The sequence below is a fragment of the Drosophila biarmipes genome, chromosome 2R (genome assembly GCF_025231255.1).
Source record: "Drosophila biarmipes strain raj3 chromosome 2R, RU_DBia_V1.1, whole genome shotgun sequence".
Classification (NCBI taxonomy): Eukaryota; Metazoa; Arthropoda; class Insecta; order Diptera; family Drosophilidae; genus Drosophila; species Drosophila biarmipes.
The window spans coordinates 10,240,922-10,255,842 of record NC_066615.1 but is presented as its reverse complement, the minus strand read 5'-3'; the positions used below and the strand labels follow the sequence as shown (position 1 = coordinate 10,255,842).

The 14,921-nt window shown below is 41.5% G+C and overlaps 1 protein-coding gene across 3 annotated transcripts in view; it reads right to left on the bottom strand.

Annotated features, from left to right (window-relative positions):
• Positions 1 to 13,968, bottom strand: part of LOC108030114 (zinc finger protein jing) — a 128,902-nt gene extending 114,934 nt beyond the window's left edge. For 2 of the 3 annotated variants that reach the window (XR_006367704.2, XM_017102810.3), the window contains exon 1: positions 10,761 to 13,801. Coding sequence is in view for 2 of the 3 variants with exons in the window: in XM_017102810.3 (XP_016958299.1) it covers positions 10,761 to 11,434 (674 nt within the window). In the remaining variant the exon portion in view is untranslated. Of the gene's footprint in view, positions 1 to 10,760; positions 13,802 to 13,825 lie in introns of those variants that run through there. The other variant, XM_050888280.1, reaches the window with a different exon arrangement.
• Positions 13,969 to 14,921: the final 953 nt, after the last annotated feature.

Sequence of the window (14,921 nt, the reverse complement as noted above, 5' to 3'; positions counted from 1 at the left end):
CGAAAGGCGTTCACAACTTGACACTGGACAAGCGGCGAAATTTGGTATATTTTCTTTGACTTTAATGGTTTGATTTACTATGGACATTTACGACTGCCGCCCAACGAGGCAAACGCAGACTCCGCCCACATATGTATGCTGTATCTGAGAGTACGAGGCAGCGAACCCAGAAACGAACGAAGAAATTCCCTCACGCACTTTACCACTAAATCGTTTAAGTGTCTTTTAATTAAATAAAATAAATGTTCAGGGCTTGCTGAGTGCCCTGCTCCAAGCTGGAGTGGAGCTAGCAGGGAACTGAAAGCATCTCAGGAATGCCAGGACGAACGACTTTTAGCCCGGGCGTCTCATCTCGGTCAGTTATCAGACATTTTTCTCGTTTTTTCCTTATTCTTCTTGATAAATTTAAAGGTATTTTGCAATAAGCACGAAGACAGCCAGAAAGGAGCGGTCAGCGAAAAAATAAAAAGAAAATAAAAAAGCATTTTGTTCCTATTTTATTCATAAACTTTTTTCTTACACCCCATCAGGAACTTTGAAAACTTTGGCAGGGAACCGGTATTTTAGCTGCCCATTCCCATGTATACCAAGTATATGTATATACAACGCCGACTGCAGCAGACAGAAGCAGATGAAGAGACAGCGAGAGACGGACAAGGCCTGGGCTAAAGTCAGACAGAACCAAACCGAACCGAACCGAAAATGTATCTTACGGATACACAAACATGCCGCACGTCTTTGTCTACGTAAATGGCCCATGAAAATGAGACAGGAATATATATGCAGACAGCTACAACATCGCCACCAAAAACAACAAGGAACGCGACAGGAACAACAGCGAAAGGACAAGGCAGCTCAGCACGACAGTCGCCGTCTTCGGCGCTCCGCTTCGATGGCGACATCTTCATAAAATAAAAATAAAAAAGTGCCAAAAATCGCGTGTTGATAACAACGCGTGAAAAGGAGGAAGAACCCCATACGACGGAGGCTTGGTGGCCAAATAGACGAAACAAGCTGGAAATAAAGACCTTAAAGCTGGGCAATGGTGCGGCTATTTTACAAGAAAGCAATAAGTTAAAAAGAATGGGTAGGAGACAGGACTTTGCAGATGGATTTTAAATCGTAATCTTACACACCCTATTTACATTTCCTCAAAGAAACGAATGTAAGAACGACGAAATGGACAACCTTCAGATTTAAATAATACGTCGTATTATTTAAGAAGCCTCATAATTCACACAAATAAATTATGTATCTTTAATGGCGTACTTAGCTATTATTTAATTTTATCAAAATGGACCTCCGGAGTTCGTGAATTAAAATATATCTGATATATACCTCTCATATACTTTACGAATTCCGTGTAAAAAGAATCAACTAAAATATGCCAAACATGATAACGATTGCGATTGCCATGCCAAACTTAAATCTTCCATTTTTACTGTGCGGTAATTGCCACGCTTGGTTTGCACTGATGCAACTCTTGTTTTTATTACCCTATTGCTGATTGCCGTGGCGGAAAAGGCAAATTGAATTTCTAATGAACTAAACATGAAAATTTAATCAAAATGTGGTGAATAAAGGCAGACATAACAAAACAATAAGAGTTAGTAACCATGATATTATGATTAGGCGGCTTTTATTCTCATAAATAAATCATTTGATTTAGAAACTGTGCATTTTGCACACTTTTGCTACAGAACTACTCACTTATATTTGGTTTACATTAATATCGGTAATGTTTCTAAACTTAAAGACAAGTAAAAAATGTTTCTTAAACAATACAACAAATTATTGGAAATCCCTAACCTTGCTGTACAATTTTCCTGCGTCGTTTACAAAAAACAGGTAATCTTTTCTGGGTGGTGGGAATGACTGATTGGCTGAATGACTGTCCGATACGCTTCACCAATCGACTGCCATTTGGCCAGCTCAACGTTAATTACAATTTCATGCTGAGCAATTAAAACACAAAAGAACGTTGTAAAGTTTACCAAATCGAAGTTGGTAATGCTCTAGCCTATTTAAGGAAATTCGTTATAAAAACCTATGTTGTTTTCTGTCTTTTTAAGGAAAAGAAGTTTTGAAAAGATTAGTTACCATATTATATTGATAACATAAAATCAAAACCTTTTTCTGAGTTCGAATAAAATATTAACCTGTAATATCTTCTGTTAATGAACATTTAAAATAAAACTATTTCTTGATAATAAAATATTTACAATGTACATAAACCTACATTCTATAGGAGACTCTGGCTCCCCTTCTAGAAACCTTTGGTCGCAGCACTTTTACCAACGAGAGGGTATTTCGATGGCTTCGAGTGGTCAATTGGACAACCGACAGCGGGCTGGCTGTTAAGTGTCGGTGCTTGAGACAACTGGCAGCCCACCGTGTAATCATAGGCAGCGTTGTCAATTTCTCAATCATTGACAGCGCAAAATCCAAGCGAATAATTGAAACGGTGGCGTCCACTATTATAGTAATTATGCTTGGTAGGTCACTGTTTTTTTTCTTGACAGTGCGAAAAAAGTCGAAAGCGACGATTACTTGCAAAAATCCATTATTTGACTAAAAAGGTGTTAGAAAAATCCATTGAAGAATGCACCTGTTGAGCTGGATATTTCTAAAACAATCGCCCTGTCCTAAGCTTAATTAACTTTTAATTGCCACTTGTTTTGGCTTTCCTTTCAACTGCCGCAGGTCATGCTGGCCACATGCAATTTGATAGAATTTTATTCGAAAATAAAACGTATTTATGCAATCAATTTGATTTTATTCTACCTAATTAGCATCGAAAACACGCTGGCCCTTCTGACCGCAAAACTAATTTCACGCGCAAACACAGAGTAATCAAACACAAATAAAAGAGCACACATTTTCCAAAAATTTGTGTGGCATTGCCGCGGGATATTTATTAATTAATATATTTTGACACAGAATTTCATGTCTAATCAATGGACCAAACAATGGTCCAGAACCACATCGAGCATACAACATGCCACAACACCAATAAAGTCCACGGGCGGCACAATCAATTTCAGTTTCAATTGACAGTTTAATTCACATTGATCAAATGTCAGGCTGACACTTTTTAAGCCGATTATAATGGTTGTTTAGTAGCTACCCCTCGCACCCCCTCATTTTATGGCACCAAATCGATCCCAGAGTTTTCTTTATTGTCTCGATTCGTACGATGTTATTGCTATTTTCTGGTTCCGACTTTCAATGAACACTCAGGGAATTCGCCTTCATAACATTTTTTTTTCCAGGCTGGCTTTTCCGCTCGTCAGCTCTTTTTCATTTTCCTTAATTAGCTTTGTGAGTTGTGCTTTTCTTCGGCTTTTTGCCACTCGATTCGAGGTTTCAGTTACACTTTTCCTTTTGAAAGCTTCTTATTGTGAGTCTGTTTGTGCTTCGATTTAGCTTCGAAGTAGAGCACGGCACATGGCAAGGTCAAGGTCAACTAAGAAAATATCTGATGGCCTTGGGCTACAATACAATTACGCAAAAAATGCTAGTTTAAGCATCAAATTTTTGAATATATTTAAGCTTAAAATAAATATAAAATTGGTGACCTTAAGATAGTAGAGAAGTACTTTTATTTTTTATATGTTTATTATTTCAATTAAGTTTAAATGAGATTTGGTTCTGATTAAAAATAATCATCTCAATTCTAAAAGTTGCTTTAATCGGACTATTCAGTAAAGTAAAGATAATAAAGTATCCACATTGTTAGCAGTCTGCAAGCATATCTCCATTTCTTTCGCACTACTAATAATCGAATGGTCGTGCTTTTTGTGGTAAATACTTTTAGTTCGTTAATATAAATAAATAGCTCCCTATGCGGCGAAAAATAAACCTAAACTAAACATTAATTTGAACATTTGTGGTGCCAAAACGATAATAACCAATTCATGACTTTAAATAAACATCCTTTCCTTGACATTTGAATTTATCTCACTGCTCGCGACACATCCAGCCACTCCATTCAGCTACTCCCATTCAGAAAACTTAATGATACCCCTTGCCAATTGCGATGTCATTGCATCAAGTGCACCGCGGCTGCAACGTGCAACAGCACGGCGGCAGAGTAATTGCCACAAGCGCCACAGAATTGAGTTCAGTTGTTGGGCTTATCACCGCATGACCACCATGCACATCACTCATACGCCATGTTTGTCCAGCCGATGCTTAAAAAGTTAATGACTAATTTTCGCTAGCGCACAGCTCGAAAAAAGCCATTGCCAATGCCTGCGATGACCGTCAGTTGGTTTTCGGGATGCCTGTCTGGCATCCGACCGATGTCAGATGGGGATAAATTGGAGGGGGCTGGAGCTGGCTTTTCGGCGTGTTGCACTGCTTTCCTGCTGTTGTTTCAGCTGCACGCCAGAATCGGGGAGAGATGCCTGCGAAATGTGTCTGCCTGAAAGTACATATTACACTTGCAAAACAATCGTGGAAAGCCTTTGCTTATTGGAAAATATTATATTCCAGAAAAAATAGGAAAAAATATATAAATTGATTAAGGATTAATGCCACTTGTTAATTGCCTAACTTGTTTATTTACACTCCGGACACCACTGATAAAGTCATAAATGCATTTTCTAGGTTACCATTACTTGTTAAATATAAGTCAGACAGCAAGTCAAAAATATATCACAAGCTGATAGTGTCACGATTTTTAAAAGGTCCTGTAAGTCTTAAAGGGTTAAATTTCACAAAACCTTTAAAAGTGCAGCCCGCCTTTTAACACGATTAAAACCCAATTTGCTGAACAGTATATACTTCTTATTCCATACCCTTAACTTGATCAACTTTAAAACATATATTGCGCTAAAAAGGTTTCAACATCATGTTCTCCTTACAAAATTGTTTATTTTTTGTGTCCAAATATACCTTTTTTCTATTGATTTTCGAATCAGAAAAATTGAAATTAAATTAAATTACGCAATTTAATTGTTGTTAGCTAGCCAAGGTATTTCTCCAAGTGTAGACCGAAGGGCTAAAAGGGAACGAGACGTGTGGAGCGGAGGACAGGCGTCCATCGAGCGCCGCCTGACGTTATAATTAATGAAAATTTGCCACGATTCGGTATATGCTGCTGCCGCCCGGACCAAAAGCAAAAGTGCGCTCGCAAAATAGATGCAAAACCGGGCACAATATCAACGGACCACGCCGCATGCAGACATTTGGCTAATATGATTTTGATTTTGGTGGCCGGCATTAGAATGCCATTAAGTTGTCGGTTTGTTGGTTTTCTTTCCAACGGGGCTTACACACTCTGATTTTGGCGCGTCGATTTGCACATGAGATGTGTAAGCGATGCATAAATTATGCATCTGTTGCACAAATGTGCTCTCGAGGGCTGGGGCCAGGCCCTAAATGGCGTAGTTGGGGCGGGGCAACAGACCCATGGAGTCTGGGCACTTGCAGCCGTCTGGCTGGCATTTCCTGTCTCGAAAGCCCTAATTAAAGAGCTGAATGGAGTGCTGGAGTAGGGGATTGATTAATTGGCATGCAAATAAAAAGTCGAAGATAAATAGATGTAGATATTTTGAGATTTAAAGTGGAATAGTAAATGGCGCTCTCAAATTCATTTTAATTTATTTTTAAATACTGGTTTACTATTAAAAAATGTAAGGTTCTGCATCGAACAAGTAAGCTCCTACATTTGTTATTCACAATCGCAAACCCTTAAAATGTATTTATTGCTGGCAAGTGTCGGCTAAATTTGTCTTTTAAGCTTACTTCAGCACTCCCCTAATTTCCCATAATAGCGATTTTCACTCCCCCAGCCTTGATTTAACCCAAAAAGTCGCTGCCTGAGACCCGCTTTGAGTTTTGCCTTTTTGATTTATGGCCCCGAAAAGTCGCGCACGTACTGCAACCACGTACCCCCACCCCCCCCCCCCCCCTGGCAACCCATGGATACCACCCCCTTTCGGCCTTCTAGCCATTGTTTGTAGAGACAAAGTAGCGTGCGAGCAGGGAAAACAACTGCAAGCGGCAACAAAATAAAGAAAAAACTCAGTCTGCATTCTACAATTGCGAATTGCATTTTCCATGGAACGTAAATAGAAGCTATTTAGCAAAATGTGCACGAAAAACAACAGCAACAAGGGGGAACAGCATCCCAGCTAAAAAGATACAGATACAGTCAAAAGGGGGCGTGGCAAGGGAGCGGGCGGAGGGGGCCCGGCGGCTTTGCTCCGTTTTGAGGTCAATGTACAAAGCATGCAACCAGGCAGCATTTATTACGACTTAATGCGCTCCCTGAGGGAAATCGGGGGACCCTGGTCGGGATGGCAGCGGTGGGTAGGTTCGCAGCGGTGGCAGGGGCAGGCTCTAATTTCGTGTTTAAACTGCTTTTCACACAACCACTCACACATGTTGGTTGTTTGTTAAAAAAAGAATTTTTGCATAAAAGAACAACTTAAAAAGGAGGATTTTGAATAACAAAGTGAAATACAACAATTTTCACAGAAATGAATTACTTTCTAAAATGTTTTATAACTTTTTAGTTAAATGGAAAACTGATATATACTGGCCAGGTTCAAGCGACAACCAAACAACGAATTTTTTGTGATAAGGAACATGTTTTTGTTAACACAAATGTTTTAATAAAATGTCTGCTTTTAGCACAATAGTAGCTTTACAAAACGACTGGGTTTGGGACCTAAAACAATGAAGAACTCTACAGTATGGCGTGCAGACATTTAGATACACAGACCTTTTTTAAATTCTTGATAATTAAAATGAGTTGAGATCTATTTCTAATGTGCATCTTCTGTATATATACTTAGAGTATCTTTTATAAAAGTTTTCAATTTCAGTGAGCAATAACATATTTTTATTGTGAGTAACCATATTCATCTGTTAGCAAAACAATCCCACATTCTGTAGGGTATCGCAACAGAAACAACAAAAACAACGAGCCAAGAATGCGGCGAACAAGTGGAAAAAAAAAAACAAAAAAAGGGCTGACAGCAGGAGGTGCAACAAAGACGGTCTGCAGGGGCGGCGGCGAAGGGGCACAGGGGTTCTGCTACACGGAAAAGACTGGGAATCGCGCCAGAGATGCAACACACGCGACTCACTACAGCAGAACATAAAAAAAATGTAAAAAGAAAACACTAAACCAAAACAAAAGATGGGGAAAATGCTGATCAATCTGGATTGACAATGTGCATATTGTATTTTTACCAATATGTATGGGGTTGCTAAATAAAGGTCTGTGTGGATTTAAACATTTATAATACAGTATATATTGTGTTAAATCTCATCAGCCACCCTAGGTGATGATACCAGAATGACAAGTATCTAAAACTTTAACTGGAAATATAAGTGGGATTGCATTCTTATAATACTCGTTTGTGACTCCGTATATATCTGCTTGTAGAACTTCACAGCCACTTTAGTGAAATGTACAATGGGCTTGGAACTTTGCGATTGGATAGAGCGCACTTACTTAGGGCGTTTCCAATTTCCGCCCACTTAGTTGTAGTACTTAGTAACATGGTTTAGCTGTCCCTCGAAGTTTTTATTTCGATAATCCGTCCACTCTTCGCCATAAAGTTGGCCAACAAAACCGAGAGTGCAGCTTTGGCCCCAAAAACTTGGCTGGCTCGGGTGCAAAAAAGACCAAAAAGGAGCCACCAAATGGCAATGCCAAGAAATGGCAAATAGCATCGGAGGCACGACCACTAAACTTACGCGACCCACGGCTAAGGCAGCAACTGGCAATCGCAACTTATTATATTACACTTTCGACGTCATCGCGCGATGTTGCCGCTGTCATTGCAATTGCTGTTGCTGTTGCTGCTGCTGCTGCAGTTGCTGCCGTTTCGGAGTCACTTAAACGAGATAAATCAACGTGGGCGATTACACAATATCTCAGGGTGATTGTCTGCCCCTGCCAACCCCTGCGCGCCCCTCTTCGCATGACTTGGCGAAAAGTGCAACAGCAACAGCAACAGCAACAGCAACAGCCCACAATCAGCAAAAGCAAAAGCAAAAGACTCGCGCCATTGGAGCAGTGGGTCGCTCTTGGGGTCTTGCTGGAAATATGTGGAAAAACGTGGAAAACCTGTAAGACAAAAGTCGACAAAATCAATAGCACACACACTCGCGCGACACACTGCAAATAAACAAAAAAATGATGACAGCAATTGCAGCAGCGGCACATGAGTGTGTATGCGCTGAAGTAGGCAGTTACTCTGGCAGAGTTGTTGTATTTTCAGCTTTATGAGCGATAATTAAAGTTAAATGCCTGTGCTACGAAGCTGCGGATGTTACTTGCTGGCTCTGCTCATACACGCTTTTTTCGCTGGCCGGTGAAGACTGCAATCTGTTTTGTTTTTCAGAAAAAATAAAATTTTAATGACTACTCTCGGTGGAAGTGCGAGTGTTCTTTTTTCGGGCTTGCAGAATCTAAAACGAGTCAGTGAATCGGGGTCGCTAAAAAGAATCAAGCCAGCAAAAGATACATGTTCAATTAACCCGTAGATACGTTTTGCCCAGATGCAAATGCCAACTTCACAACTCTTCAAAGATTCAGTACAAAGTCTCGGGCAAAACAGCGCAAGTCAAAATAAACAAAATCATGAAAAGGCAACAACAAAATTTCATGTTTTGTGACGACGACCAAAGACACACACACGTCTCGAAAAAAAGCAAACAAAATAAATAAATCAAAAAGAGTTCAACGACCAAAAGTTTAAATGATTTCCGACTGCCAACGAAGAGGAACAACGACGACATCACTCACCAGCCGACGAGAAAACGCGATCTTAGGGGGAGTGGATGGGGATGTTGATATGGGGGACGGTGATGAGCCAATTGACAAAACATTCGCGACGCGTTAGGCATACTGAGAGATACAGATACCACAGAAGCTTCAGAACATAGATGGCATTTGATATGGATAGAAGTAAAGTAACCCGAATCCGAAGCGATCTTTGCTTAAGGGCTTATCAAAACTTGGGATCACCAAAAGCAAACCAATAGGAGCATTAGAACCACAGATACTTTCACTTAAATTGCGATTGAGAATACTTCAGAGAATACCCTCTCAAAACCATAGGATCATTGGAGCCATAAGCACCTCCATTTTAACTTAAATTTCCATCATTTCAGAGTTTCTTTTAAAGGGAATACTTACTCACACATAAAACAACTTATTCAATATTTAAGCATTATGATAATATTTGAAATTCTTTTGTTTGTTTGATAGAACTATCACGAACTTCCGATAAGAAGGGTGTTTAATAAATACCTCAAAACATAAATCAATAATATCTGTATATTATCTTACTTTTTCTTATTTATACGATACAATTCACATAACTCCTTAACACAATCAACCTGTTTATGCAGCATCTTCTTTGAAATGCTTAAAACACAAGCAAGCGGAGAGGAAATTTTACATCGCAGTTTGAAGTTTTATTTGGTCCGACGGAAAATACCATAGTATCTGCATCTATATCTGCATATCTATATCTCAATGCAGCCAGGAAGCCGCCGACGTTTGCTCCACCGCCCACGCGCCGCACATTGAAAATCAGCAGCTACTGCCTCAGCGACTCATCAGCTGCCTTTTGTGGCTGATAAATGAACGCATGTTGTGCGTATCTGCCAGATACAAATGCCTGCAGTTCGTTGCGGCCTTTGCTTTTCTTTGTTTCTGTGTCTGTTGCTGTTTCTGTTTCCATTCCGCGCTGCGCATTTTTAATGAGCGGAAATTAGTTGGCATTGCGGCAAGATGTTTTTGTGGCTGCCCATTTAAGTAGATACAAATGTATCTGTAAGCCATAAATTCACAATCTATGAGGCGCGTGCCTCGTGCGCTCTTTACAAGACTGGCTTCTCTAGCAGGTACACGTTTATTGAACCGATTACTTGTCACATAAATTCAGCGCAATCGGTTATTAACGTTCTCCAGTTCTGGCTGCTCGTTGGCTTTTGATTAATGCCTTGATTATGCTTCCAATGCAGTCCGCAGTCTATTTCAGTTGAGTATCTTGCGGATCACACTTTTGGCTCACTTTTTGGCAGTGCAACGTGTGTGTATATTTAGAGTATCCGCTTTTAGCTCAGTCTTGGCACGGCCAGCAAGTTTGCAGATACACTCGTGCAGTTCCGTTTATAGCCAGCCAGTGCATCCAAGAGATACATTTGGCATCTTGCATTGTTAGGGCATTTAATGACTGTGCACTAAAGTCGTTCATGGGCAGAAGTACGAACTTTGTTACATATTTTTTTCCAGCTTTTGATATAGTCTTACAGGAAGGCAGACACTTGCAGATATGTTCCAAAGACAAGGCTCAAAAAAGAGAGTCTACAAAAGATTTTATAGAGTATAACATAGAGAGGACAAAAAACACAAGAATGAAATCTACAATTTAAAGTATCTATTGCTGGAATTATTTTTGGAGACGATTGCCTAGTGAACCGTTGGTTCTTAGAATCAAATACAATTCCGTGTAAGATTTTAGGTTTAAGAAAAGGGAGATTTAATTTGGAAAGACCTTAAAATATTCAAAAGTTAGTTAAGTACGGGAGAACCTTGGATGTGTGTTCAAAGTTAGCTTAGAATTGAATTATAATTCGGTTTTTCTTATAACCCTTAATGTTCTTATGACATAAGTCTTGATTTAAGTAAGTAGGTATGGTGTCTATCAACGTATTCAAAACCCCTGTTGGTGGGTGAGTTTTGGCTAATACGCCGTTTCCGCATTATGGCCACAACATGCACTCACCTGTCTGATGACTCTGACGAGTCGTATCGATCCAGACACCGCTTCTTGGATCCCTTCGTGCCGCGTTCCCCTCCAGTTGTTCTGGGGGCTGTTGCCACAACTGTTGATGTCTTGCCGGCTCCTACTCGTGCTGTTGATGTTGTTGTTGCAGTCTTCCTGGCGCCCTGATAGAGCTGAGATCGCAATGCGTTTATATCCAACTTGGCTGCTTGGGCGCCACCAGTGCCTCCGACCACGCCTCCCGCGCCCCGCTTGGTGCCCTTCACGATGCCAATGCTGCTGGGCGTGCTGAAGGGTCGCGCCGGTTTCGCCGGCGGTTTCAGTTCAATATTGGAGTGGGGAGAGGGAGAGGGAGAGGGTGTCGGTGGTGGCAGTGTGGCAGTGGGTGTGGCAACTGCTGTTGTAGGTGGTGTTCCCTCTTGGCTGCTGCTGTTGCCGGCGCCAATTGTCAAACTGTTTAAATTGACGCTGTTTTTCAGCTGATCAAACAATGACAAAGCCGCGCTGGAGGTTAAAGTTTTCCTTCCCGAAGTCGCTGTTGTTGTTGTGGTGGTTGCTAGTGCTTTGGCAGTGGGTGGTGGGGGCAGAGGTACTACTGCCGCTGCTACTGCTACTGCTCCAACTGCCAATTGCTTAGTCTTTAATGCCGTATCCTTCGGCTGAGTGGCTGACATTTTCCTCGCTTTGTTTGCTCTGTGGGTCGAAACTATTTTCCTTGTTTTAATGCTGTAACGATGCGCTCAATTGCTCTCAAGTGCTGCCATTACTCCTGGTTTCACTCCGGTTCTATTGTTATTCGACAGAAATCCACTTTTAATTGGTTTAATCTGAAACGTTCTTCGTCAGCAATCCTAAACCGCACTGCCTTTAAATGGCACTAGCACTTCGAAATTCGATTTTTCCCCTCAGCCTGCCCACATTGGTATTTAAATTTCGCCATGAACTTGCACTTTTCCGGCTTTTGTTGGTCGGACTCTCGGTTTACGAGTGGTGAAAATACTCATACAAATTAAACAGAAATTCATTTAAATCAATTGCATTTCTGGGCCTTTTCGCATTTCACATTTGGCTGCACTTCACTTCTCTGCACTTATGACACAAATATTTTTCGTTTCGATTGATATTTCAGACGCGAAATCACCGGGTCAGCATTTAATTAATCAACGTTGCGAGATATGTGTATTTTGGTTTTGGCTCGGGGTTGTTGGATTTTGGGCTCCGTTATCAAGTGTGTTTCACTGTGCTTTATGGCTTGCTGAATGGCTGATTGTTATTTCGTTCTCGTTTGTTTCCGGTGCACAGCCGAAACTCATTCTGCAAGACTGGCAAAAACGCGAGATTCGCGACTTTTAGGAAAGCGGCAGTGAAACCGAAAATCGAAACGGACGCCGAACGGGCAAGTCAGGCTAACCGGTCGCAGCACGGCTTTTGTTTAATGACAACAATGCCGGAGCCAGCAAACAAATCGCAATCTAATCAAATGCATTCCACCCGGCCAACTAGTGTTTTGCTTATCACGGGGCCAACAACTTGTCTGACGAGCTGTGTAAATAGCGAACATGAATTAATTAACGCGGTTCTACCGCCTTTAATTGCCGCCAATTGCCGTGTAAGCAAATTAAGCAAAGTCAAAGAAGCGCTGCACTGCAAACTGCAAACGAATTCCGGAACCGCATCGATTGGCAAGCGAAAAACTGCGATCTCCACACGAAAAAAGCTGCGGGCTGCTCATGCTCTGCCTGCCGACTGACTGGCGAGTGGGGCCGACTGGAGTGGGAGTGGGCCGAGCGCCACGGCCCCAACCCGAAGGGGAGCCGACCAGAGCCGAGGCGGCGGGCCGAGTGCCGCACGAGCGGCTTAACCAACTAGAACCGGGCACAAATCAAGATACGAAGAACGAAGGCAACGAACTGCCGTTCGTTTTTGTTATTTGGCGCCCAACGGGGGGCAGTGTGCTGGAGACTAGTGGAGAGTGGGAGAGGGAGAGAGGGCGGCGTGCAGTGTGTGTTCACTTTTGATTTCTGTGCAGCGACAGCAGGTTTTCAAGAGAGCGGCTAAGAGAGGGGGGCTGGCAAGCCGGGAGAGGGAGAGTAAGAGCTTGTTGCGCCACAATGTGTGTGATTCTGTGTGTGTGCGTCTGAACTTCTAGGGAAGTTGGCAATTCAGTATTTCGGCATTCGGCATTTGCTGGTCTCCCTTTGGCAGCTGGGCAGTAACTTGCGTTGTGGCCGCGGGTGTTTGAGTAGGTGGCAAGTTCAGCCGAGACCAACACACTCACACACGGGGTGTGTAGCCGCGATGCAGCTACCTGTTGATATGTGTGGGAACTAATCAGAATACGAAAGGTTCCTGCGGTTCGGCAAAGCTTGGAAACCGGTTCACCCAGCCGAGCATAATGGCTACAATATGGGAACTTGACTGCGGCTCGAATCTGAAGCCAAACACAGATGTGTGGACAATATGCACCCATATTCAATGCCTTGGCTAATTCGCTTGTGGCCCCCACTCATTTCATAAAGCCAAAAAAAGTAAAGAATAAAAACAAAAAACACGAGGCCTCTACGAAAAAAAAGCGGAAAAAGTAAACAAAGCTAAGGCAAAAGCCAAACAATAACAAAACAAAAGCAAGGGAGCCAGGGAAGAGAGCGCGCACAAATACAACTGTTATCAGGCGAGAGGAGAGAGAGCGATCTGCCTTTACTCACACTACGAGCAAAGTCACGTCATGAAAGCAAAAACAAAGCGGCCATAAAGTGAGGAGCTGGGGGAAGGGGTCAGGTGGGAGCGAGAAATCAAACACAACACGTGCTTTTATTACGTTACAAGCAAGTGTGCGTGCGTGTGTGTGATGCAACTGTGGGAGAATGCAAAAACGGGTGGGACAAAGACAACGCATGTTTACGAGGGCCTTTTGCGGGTGTGTGCGAGTGCGACATAACCCGTTTGCTGGCCAGCTTTTTTGTTTTTATTCTGCCAAGAATATTTTGGTTCTGATTGGACTTTCTACACTGCACCAAACATGTGATTGGAGAAGATTTATTTTGAAGCCAGTCTACTGCAAATACTTGAAACACTTCCGGTGATTACAACAGTTGCTGTCAAAAACAACAAATCCCTAGATCACCACGTTGAACATTCCGTACGCTGTACAAATGTAATTGACATGCACAAAATTGTTCAATTAAACCAGAAATTCACGATACGCGAATGCACTGCGTGAGAGCGAGAAGCGAACTAAGTTTGCGTTTTGCATTTGGCAATGCATTTTCCGCAAAGCTATGTACATATTTAGGTGCAGCAAGGGGAGAGAACGAGCGTGAGACAGGGACGGAGATAATGGGGAACTTTACTCTCAAATAGCTCAAGAGCCATGGAATTCTTTGATTACTCAAAATATATAAATTAACATAAATATGTATATGCAATTTGAAAAGTTTACAAGTATCTAAATTGCACGTATATTAACGAAACAACTTGAAGAAGTAAAAAATATTAACATCTCAGCAGTTTGGAGAGCGAAGAAAAAGATTTAAAACGGTTATTTACAGCGATCTCCAATAGCTGTAACAGTTTGCTTTTGTCAGTGAGCAAGTGAATCAAGCAGTAATAGCTTATTGGCTTTTTCTTAGCTAATGTTAACAAGCTACGATTTTATCCTTGTAGTAAATAGTTTCTAGTATACATACATTAAGGGCATACAGACCGGAACCGTTGATACGGCATTATAATGCTGATCTCATTTAAATACAGAAGAGAATTTTGAAACTTTCAACGACATTATCCTGGTTTAGTGTGCAATTGCAATGGCTTTCGCTTAGAAATATCTTGTCGCTGGACGAAGTAATTTTTTACCTATCATTTCTGTTACCGATGTTTTCGAAATTCCTTTGTTCAGCGTCAAAATAATTAATTGAACTGAGTTTATAAAGTTTCGATATCAGATAAACTGTTCTCACGGAATCATAAAAAAATAACTGTATGCTGTGAGACGCATGGATATTAGAGCTTGTGTGCTTTATTTTCCGTACCACCACCATATTCATGAGATGGTATTCAATCTTAGCCCTCTGATCTGATCACCTGAATAAAAAATCTGTTGCAAGATGCTGGAAGCAAAATGAACCAAATGACTAGCTTACTCAATTTCTCTGTACATTATCT